At 37.3% G+C, this 9,810-nt stretch overlaps 1 protein-coding gene across 1 annotated transcript in view; it reads left to right on the plus strand.

Moving 5' to 3' along the window:
• LOC129792517 (large proline-rich protein bag6-B) overlaps nucleotides 1-9,073 on the plus strand; it is a gene marked incomplete in the record, with an annotated part of 13,908 nt that extends 4,835 nt beyond the window's left edge. The window contains 5 exon segments of the mRNA XM_055831616.1: nucleotides 2,507-2,753; nucleotides 3,146-3,328; nucleotides 3,759-4,318; nucleotides 7,461-8,117; nucleotides 8,190-9,073. Of these exon segments, the coding sequence (XP_055687591.1) occupies nucleotides 2,507-2,753; nucleotides 3,146-3,328; nucleotides 3,759-4,318; nucleotides 7,461-8,117; nucleotides 8,190-8,504 (1,962 nt within the window).
• Nucleotides 9,074-9,810: the final 737 nt, after the last annotated feature.

Here is a 9,810-nt window from a genome sequence, read left to right on the forward strand (position 1 = left end):
AGGAAAAAGATATCTCAGGTAGCTGGATTGAAAGTGTCCTTTAGGCCTCTTGAAAAGGTCCGATCGCTCTTCTCGAAGATCAAGGATCCGGTGCCGAAGGATTCCTGCTCAGGTGTGGTGTACGAGATCCCCTGCAAGGATTGTTCATTAAAATATCTGGGTACCACAGGACAATTATTAAAATCAAGGATAAAACAACACATCAGAGATTGCAGAGGGATCAGTGATGATTGCGGGGATGATGAGGTAGAATACTCCACGTCTCTATGTACACATGCCGCCAGGATGAACCACACTTTCGACTTTGACGGGGTGAGGATTGTGGACTCCCACAGGACTTACTCAAAGAGGATGTTTCTTGAAGCTCTTCACATAAAGAAAAATCAAAAACAAGTGGTGAATAAGAGGAGCGACTGGGCGGGAGTGAGCTCGATATATGCTGGTCTCATCAACACATGAATGAGATCGATGTATGTCATTCTGTCTCTTTCCAATGGGAATCACGGAATGAAAAGATCAAAATACTCTCTGCGTAGAATCACCCCTTTTTCCTCAATCTCTCAAAGAAAGAATTGTGTGTTTTTTGTCATGGTAGGAAAATTAATTTAGAATTTTCTTTTTAACTGTAGTGATTTTCTCCTTTTCTTGTTCCTTTAGTTGCTATTTGCCAGACTCACTGTATGTTCAGTTTAGTATATTGACGTTTTCCAAGAGAAACATTTGCAAATTGTAAGTTGGCTTTGTTCGACTTGAATTATTATTTTTGAAGCAAAACATTTTTGTAATTATTTTCTTAATAAAAACTCACAGCCACTGAAGATGATGCGATGAGCATCGAAAGCTCTGGACCTATTGCCTTTTAATGTCTTGGATTAATTGAGCAAAGTTTAACGACGCTTCCGGGTGAACGCAAGTTCAAAAATTTCAAAAATGAATCATTGAAGTTTAAAATTACCAATTGAAATTTAAAATGCGAAGACTAAAAATTAACGTTCATTTAGCCTCCTAATTCAAACACTATAATTTAAAAATTCAGGTAATTAAATTTAATCTTAAATCACTGCAATTATTCATTCAAAAAGAATTTTCTTCGAATTTCGGAATCCGAAATCAAAATTAAATTTTATACTTTTTCAATCAGGCACTAAAAATTGTCTTCATCAAATTAAAATTTCATGCTTAGCCATTGAAATATGTATTAAATTCAGATGCTAAAATTTAAAAATCATACATTAAACTAAAGGATTTTGAAATTGTTAATCAGTTGCTGAAATTTTACTTTAATCACTGACATTTTGTATTGGGAACTTAAAATTTTACATAAGAACTTTGAATTTCGTTAATTAGTTGCTGAAATTTTTCTGCAATCACTGAAATATTTTGAAAAATCCCTGAAATTTTTAATAAATTGAAATTTAAAATACTGTTACGAAAATTTCCCCTGGCGACCCGAACCGACAACGAGTAAGAACTCAAGTTTGTCCTCTTGTAGTGATTTATTGATTTCAATTTCTTTCCTCTACACGTTCCTCCTCGCGCTTCTTCGTCTTCTTTCCCCGCTTCGGGTTCCTGCTGCTTCCCAATGCTTCCGACTTACGCTCGGCTCGGCTCCGCCCGACAAGGGCTCTCGCTCGGCCTCCTAGCTCACGGGCTTTCGCTCGGCCTCCACTCGGCTCCGGCTCGGCTCCGCCCGACAAGGGCTTTCGCTCGGCCTCCGCTCGGTTCCGGCTCGGCTCCGCCCGGAAAAACTGGGGCTTTCGCCCTATTTGGGGTTTTATAATTGTGCCCACTCGGAGGGGCTCGGATTGTACGGCTCCGTGGGCCGGTCTAGCGTTGGGCGTGCTAGAGGGAATTGGTGCTTGGTTGCCTGGCTTACGCAGATGTGCTCTGCTGCAATGCTCACACCAGAATCGTCCCATCGCTGTAACACAGCGGTATTTATAGCCGCGGATGCCGGTTCGGCTGTCGCTCGGTACTCCTCGTGTCGCTCGCCGGCGACGTGAGCCGAAACATTCCCGAGCGCAACACCGCCGGTATTGTTCGCGTCACTATCGGCAATATTCGTGCCACCGGGCCGCGATGTATGCCGAAAGACTCCCGAATGCCGCGCTGGTGGGTAAATTCTCGTGCGTAACAATAAAGTTTCCCATGGGGCGTTGGTAAATAAATTCCTGAGCGTAACAATACACTCACTGAAATTTTGCACTACAGACTTGAAATATTGAATTAAGATCATGAAATTTTTATACTTTTACTGAAATATTGCTTTTAAATATTGAAATTTTACATTTAGTTCCCTCAATCTAGAATTCTGAGACCTAATACTGATTTCTGCGTAATTTTAAAATAAAACTTAATTAGAAAACTAAAATTTTAAGAATGAAATAATGAAAATTTGAGATTTTTCTAAAACAATTTTATTTATTCAATTGATTACATAAAAACAAATCACAAGAAAATGTAGTTCAAGAGCATTTTGCATAATCTTTTGTAGTTTCCCATACAGGCTAATTTGGCCAATGTTACACGTCCAAATGGCAATAACAACGAGACAGCAGCAGCTACTGGGGTTGCTGTTCCTCAGAATACCGGCCAAGGGGAGAATAATAACGCCTCCACTATGCAGCAGCAGCAGCAGGAAGGTGATCAGCAGCGAGGCAACAACGATGGCCCACAGGCTGCTGCTCCATTGAGACCAGGTGGTGCCCCACAGTCAGCAGAGGCAGCAACAGACGACGGTCGCATGCCCAGAGGTATACCCCGCAACATTTTCTCTTTATTCTTACCAATAGCCAATCGAACAGCATTTCGCGCCGAAAATGGTGTGCCAGGTTAGATTTAATTTCCTCTTATTTCTTTTCTTTTTTCTCTCTTTTATATTTTTCTTTAAATAATTTACTTGTTAATTGTATTTAAGGCAAATAATTCGGAATTAGTTGCTTAACATTCTGCCTATAATTTTGTTTTTATCCTACAAAAGGCTTTATTGTTGCGCTGTGGCTTCTTTTATGCTGACAAAAACCTGGCACTAAAATTTAAGAAAAAAAAAAAAGAAAGCGATAGATTTGGGATTTATTTTGACTTTTTTTAGGAATTAAAAAAAAGGAAATAAGTTTTATTTTTTATCTGTGTGTGCGGATTTCAGCATCAGGAAATCAAGAACTCCAAATTGCTCGAATCATCCAGGCGGTCGTTAATACGGCCCCCGTGGATGCTGACCTCCAAGTTGAGATAAATCCACCCCAAAGTTCAGCATCGACAAGCAATCAACCGAGTACAGCAACAACAACTGCAGCAACATCTTCCAATGCAACTCTAACGCCAAATGGTGAGTCTTTGTTCATTGAAAAATATTTCATTTCCTCGTTTTTTTTTTTATTTTTCTCCATTAAATTGAATGTTTTTGGCCTCGTCAAATATTTATAAATTTTTAAATGAATAAGAATTTATTTTGGAAATTCTATTTTTGGATTTTTGTGATAAGCCCAAAGAGCGATGCTTGTTGTTATTTTTGACTTTCTCTCATTTGAAGTGAGAAAATCATGAAAGAAAAAAAACTCACACGATTGATTTTTTTTGTGGTCAGTTGAACACTCTTCAGTTTTTTTTTTCATTATCTCCTCTCTCGACATAAGATTGATTTATTGGGCAATGTTATATTTTTTTTTGCCCTCATATGCCAAGGATCTCGTGTTGTTTTCTTTGAATGCATTAAGAGATGTAGAAAAAAAAAAGAAAGAAATTCATTTCTTTCACAGAATGGACCATAAATGTTCATTTGGGGGACATTGGGTTGGGGAATGTGATTGGTGGTGGATTGAATCAGGTGCCGCGTGTCACGACGGTCACATTGCCAACAACATCAACGCAAACACGCTCAACGGCACGCCAGCAGATGCACACGGCCAACATCCCGGCAGCACAGATGCGCAACTTCCGTCCGGCTTCGGGGAATTTATTCTCCGTCTTCGATCGCTTCCTGCCGTGCAATAGTCACCATATTTGGGATCGCAACGGTCCACAGGGTGCTGAACAGCGTGCCCGTGCTAATCAAGCTACGCAGGCACAGAATCAGGCAACACAGAGCGGTGGGATTGAAGTCACGCAGGCAGATGCGCCGCATGTCGGGCATATTGGTCAGACACTACCATCCGCTGCACTTCGTGCAATCCGGCAGATGGATTCAACCACATTCGCTGATTTACTTGATCCACCCCTAAATCCCGACATGATAAATGAAATTTATCCATATCTCCAGGCTTTTGTGCATGATACCTTCTTCAATGGGACAACTGTGTCGGAGGAGAGTACAGCACAGGTGAGTTGATTAAATTAACATTTATTTGAGAAACAAAATATGGATCCTTTGAATTTTCCTTAACCCTTTAAGGTCCACGCCTAAACTACTGGGCCGATTTTGGAAATTTTGCTATTTTCCAACTCTTTGGGCCTAATTATATGAATTTCAGTCGAAAAAAAATTTTTCAACACTCTGTGTCCGAGGCCGGTAATGTTACCCCCAAGACGCCTCGGAAGCACCCTGGGATGAACTACAATGAGATTCAGACCGACCAGAAGTGGTTTGGTCAGGATTTTCAGTTTCATCCCAGGTGAAGGTTCCTCTAATCACACACATTTCCCCGACCAATTAAAGGAAATCGACCAATTTTTCCCAAGTTTGATGCAAAAAATCGACTATAAAGGAATTAATTGGACGAATCAAAAAAATATGTCTTGAAAGATTGATCCTTTAGCTTTATACTGGCGAAGAAAGCATCCAAAAATATTAACTAGAAGTATCCTTAAAAAATCATTTCCGTTTTGGGTCAGGGTATGACCCAAAAAACGTTAAAGGGTTAAGACCCTTGAATTTTAAAATTAAAGCCATGAAACTTGCTCAAATTGAAGTTAACCCTTTGACGTTACAAAAATATCCTAAGTAGCGATCAATGGGTGAAATTGACTGTCTTAAGATCGCTTAGAGATATTATAAATTTTCTTAAAAAAAAACTTGTTATTTTTTTGGTTTCCTTAAGAATTTCTCAAGTTTTCCTAAGCAAAACCTAAGATTACTTGATTTTCCTTAAAAATTTATCAGGTTTCAAAAAAAAACTTTTTTTAAGGAATATATTAAATTTCTTAAAGTCTGGTTCAAATTCATATTTTTTCAAGATTTTTCCTGATAGTTTTCGAGCATTCTAATTTGAAAAAATCCTCGAAAAACATGCATTTTGCCCGATTAAACCTGACTTAAGGAATCTTAAGTTTCGCTTAAGGATACTTTGAAAATATTACTTTTTTATTTCTTTTGAAAAAAAATTGAAAAATCTTGAAAAAAAAGAAATTTCAGGATCCCAAAATCGAAAATTTTAGCGATTTTTGAAATCTGGTCAATCTGTTCCTGAGCTAATTTGGCTCGTTTTGACCCCCAAAAACCCCCTCCTCGCTTGCCTGACTTGAGTCATTCGTAGATCCAAATGTGAAACATTATAAGATTCTTCAAAATTTCAATAATTTATTTGAAAAAAAAACTCCTAATGAAATTGAAATAAATAAATAAAATCAATGAATTTAATTGTTTTTCCAAGTCATAAATGCATTAAATTCATGATGAAGAGGCCAAAGAAGACGTTTCAGAATAGAATAGAATACATTTCGAGATAAAAAAGCACATGTTTCATTCATTTCTATGTTTCACGCGGACGTGAAATGGTTGAAATACCGTTGAAAACGTCTTGACCTCAACTACTTATATATTTCAAAATTTAAAGAAATTGATGCTATGTTTTGAAATATTCAAGTTTAAAAGTTTCGGAACATTTGTTTGTGACATTAGTGCCTTTTGGGGTCATTTCTCATATTTTCAATGTTTTAAACATTTGTAGGTTTTCACAAAACCTTTAATCTGTATTTAATTTGATCAAAATCGGATTTGTAGAGCCTGAGATAAGACATGTCTACTTTGGAACGCCATGATCTTCAAAATGGCTCCCAAAACACTAGTTTGTACAGAAAAAAAATTTATTTGTTGATTGTTTATGGAAAATCAAGGGGTGTTTCGGAACTTCGGATTATTGGATTATTCGCCAAAAAGATCTCAAAACTCATTCATTTTCACTCTAAAACTAACAAAACAGAAATTTGATCGTCATAGATAAATTTTTAATCGTCACGGATAATATTTTAACGTCCGGATGCATTTTTAAACGCCACGGATAAATTTTTTAGCGTCACGGATACATTTTTTAGCGTCACGGATAAATTTTTAATCGTCACGGATAATATTTTAACGTCCGGATGCATTTTTAAACGCCACGGATAAATTTTTTAGCGTCACGGATACATTTTTTAGCGTCACGGATAAATTTTTAATCGTCACGGATAATATTTTAACGTCCGGATGCATTTTTAAACGCCACGGATAAATTTTTTGGCGTCACGGATACATTTTTTAGCGTCACGGACAAATTTTTAATCGTCACGGATAATATTTTAACGTCCGGATGCATTTTTAAACGCCACGGATAAATTTTTTGGCGTCACGGATACATTTTTTAGCGTCACGGACAAATTTTTAATCGTCACGGATAATATTTTAACGTCCGGATGCATTTTTTAACGCCACGGATAAATTTTTTGGCGTCACGGATACATTTTTTAGCGTCACGGATAAATTTTTAATCGTCACGGATAATATTTTAACGTCCGGATGCATTTTTAAACGCCACGGATAAATTTTTTAGCGTCACGGATACATTTTTTAGCGTCACGGACAAATTTTTAATCGTCACGGATAATATTTTAACGTCCGGATGCATTTTTTAACGCCACGGATAAATTTTTTAGCGTCACGGATACATTTTTTAGCGTCACGGATAAATTTTTAATCGTCACGGATAATATTTTAACGTCCGGATGCATTTTTAAACGCCACGGATAAATTTTTTGGCGTCACGGATACATTTTTAATCGTCACGGAAACATTTTTTATCGTCACGGATACATTTTTTGGCGTCACGGATACATTTGGAGTTTGACTCGAATTTTTTTTATTTATTGTAAAACACCTACAGGGTCGATTTTGGTGAAAATTGTTGTATAAATCTTCGTCAAAAAACAAAGAAAATTTACAAAATGATTTTATACAAAACCTACAAAACATATTAATTTTCTTTGAGTTAAAGAGCAAACTTGAAAAACTTGTGCAGCATTTTAACCGGTATTTGGTTCAAATTCCTCGGTTATCCCTCTACTTATATCGTCCTCTGTGGTTTTAGTCCGATTTGTTGATTTTATATTTCATTCGATATACACAAAAGCAATGTCTGAAAGAAACAAAACTATAACTAATAACCTATTCCTAAACTACTGCAATGTTATACCCACATAATTTATCCTGCAAGTACAAAATAATTTATTTAAACCAATTAAGTTATGAATTACTTCTTTCATTTTTCCAGGCTGTTGATGTCTTTTTGAGATTCGTAGAGTACATCCTGGATATTCTTCCGCGGTCAGATGACTCAGACTACGACGCTAGGGCGTCAATTGAGAATCTCCTGCGAAGTACACTTCCACGGGCATTTGAGATAATCCTTTCGGAATATTCTGCGGATTTTGGGGGTCGTTTTTTGAGATTTTTCCGACATTTCTGCGAAAATTTCTGCCGGATTCTCCTTTTGTGCTTTAGCCAAGCTCGATCCAGGCGATTTGTGGAAGAAATGAGATATTGGCCCCTGCCCAATGTGGAACGCATACAGGTGTTCCGTGATCAACTTTTTCGGGAGATTCAACGGATTATTGAGCAAATGCGTGATGTGGGGACGCATGATGAGCGTAGGGAGATGCGTGAGCAGGTTCAACCATATCTTGTGATACGTGGACGAGCACCCCCGGCTGAAAGGTCATGTGTGGGGCAACAGAGGGCACAAGAGCAACCACCAGAGGAACCAATGGAAACGGATGAGGTGATTATTGAGGAGCCGAGTCAAAGTCAATCTTCGATGAGTGTCGATGCTGAGCCTCCGGTGGAAATTGAACCACAACCATGGCATAGACATTTCCCATCTGATTGGATTCCCATTATAACGCAAGATGTGCAAAAGCAGCGAAGACAGGTTTGTTTCAAAGGTTTTTTTTCTCTTGTTTATTAAGTGAGTAGAAGTTAAAGAGATGTTTGTGTTAAACAGCCTGAACAGCAAGCCTTTTCCGATGCCTACCTAATGGGAATGTCGTCAAAGAGGCGTAAACTGATTGCCAGCGCAAAACCCCCAGCTGATGTTCAGGAGGTTCTGAGTGAGGGCGTAAGGCAGGCTATCAAAGCAACAGGCCTCACGTGCGCCAGCCAAACATCCGTTGATGATGTTTCGCGTGCAATTGCAACAGACTCAAATGTTCAATCATCGTATCAAGATGAAATGAAGCAGAGACTACAGAATCAGGCTGAAAAGCATCCGGACTACAAGAGAGATCGTTTCCCATATAGTTACAAATATTTCAAATAATCCCTTTTTGACGAAAAAAAAAAAGGATTTAAGCGGGGAAAGGGATTTGTTGGGCTATATACTAAAAAGAAATCCTTAAAATTGACTAAAAAAAAACACAAAAAGATATGACACGTGAGCATGACTGGATGAAGTTGAAAGAATGAATGAACATACAGTATAATCAATCATATTAAACTGTAATAACAATATTTTCTTGTTATGCTTTTTCCATGTATAAGTTTTCTTTAAAAAAAAACCTTTTTTTTATTATTTCCCATCTTGTCCTAAAGAATTTAATATTTGTTGCATTTCACCCCTTTTCCCCTACATATTGCTTATTAAAATATGATATTAAACAATTTTTTTTGTTTGTTTGGGTCATGAGAGATCGTTGATAGTGAGTTATAAAGAGAAAAGAAGACTTGTCCAAGTCAAAGAAAGTAAATAATTTTGCAAAACTAAATTATTTTGAGTTGAAAAATAATTAGGAATAATGATGGAGGTGTAAGAGGAAAGGAAATGTAGATGTGAGAGCAAAGATAAACATTTTAAATTTTATGAAATAAAATATTCTTTTAGCTCCCTCATTTTTTGTTTCATTTGTTTTGTTTCATCGTTGTTTCGAGAAAGAAGATAGGGGAAGATAGAAGATAGATTTTCTTTTATCAACCCACAGCCTCTAAAGATGATCCGAGATTTAGGTCGAAAGCTTTGAGGAATTAAAGAATCCGGAAGAAAAATCATAATTTGCAAAGGTTTCTTTTATCCATCGTTGTCGCAAGCTTCTAATACATTGATGGAATGTTTTTTTGTTTAATCGGCGTTTCAATTTCATTATTAACATTTTGAAGTTTTGACTGTTATGTTCGCCATATTGGACGCTCTGCTGAAACGTTTGAAATCTAACATTATTCTCTTTATTCAAACAACAAAACCAAATAAATCCGCCTAAACGTCTTATAGCTCCCGAATTTATAACTTTTCAGCTGAATTTTCTACGCAACATTGTTTTGGGGAGTAATAAAGAGCAGAAAATGCAAATTTGGAGTGAGTTTTGTGAGAGTGAAGAGAAGCAGAAAATGCCGGACAAAAGGAGGGTATGTATATAAAATTGTATTTTAATATTAATTGATTATCTCCTCCTCAAGAGAGTGTGTGACAATACATAAACCACTTTAGGCCTGAATAAACCGGCCTCTTGAAAATACCACAAAATTGAATTTTGGTATCGTCATCTCTTGGCAGAGTGTGAAGTATGTGAGGGGCAAAACACAGGGCGCCAAAGGTCGAAGTGTGGTGACGGAAGAGTGATAATGCGTGACCG

This window comes from Lutzomyia longipalpis, chromosome 3 (assembly GCF_024334085.1).
Source record: "Lutzomyia longipalpis isolate SR_M1_2022 chromosome 3, ASM2433408v1".
NCBI lineage: Eukaryota > Metazoa > Arthropoda > Insecta > Diptera > Psychodidae > Lutzomyia > Lutzomyia longipalpis.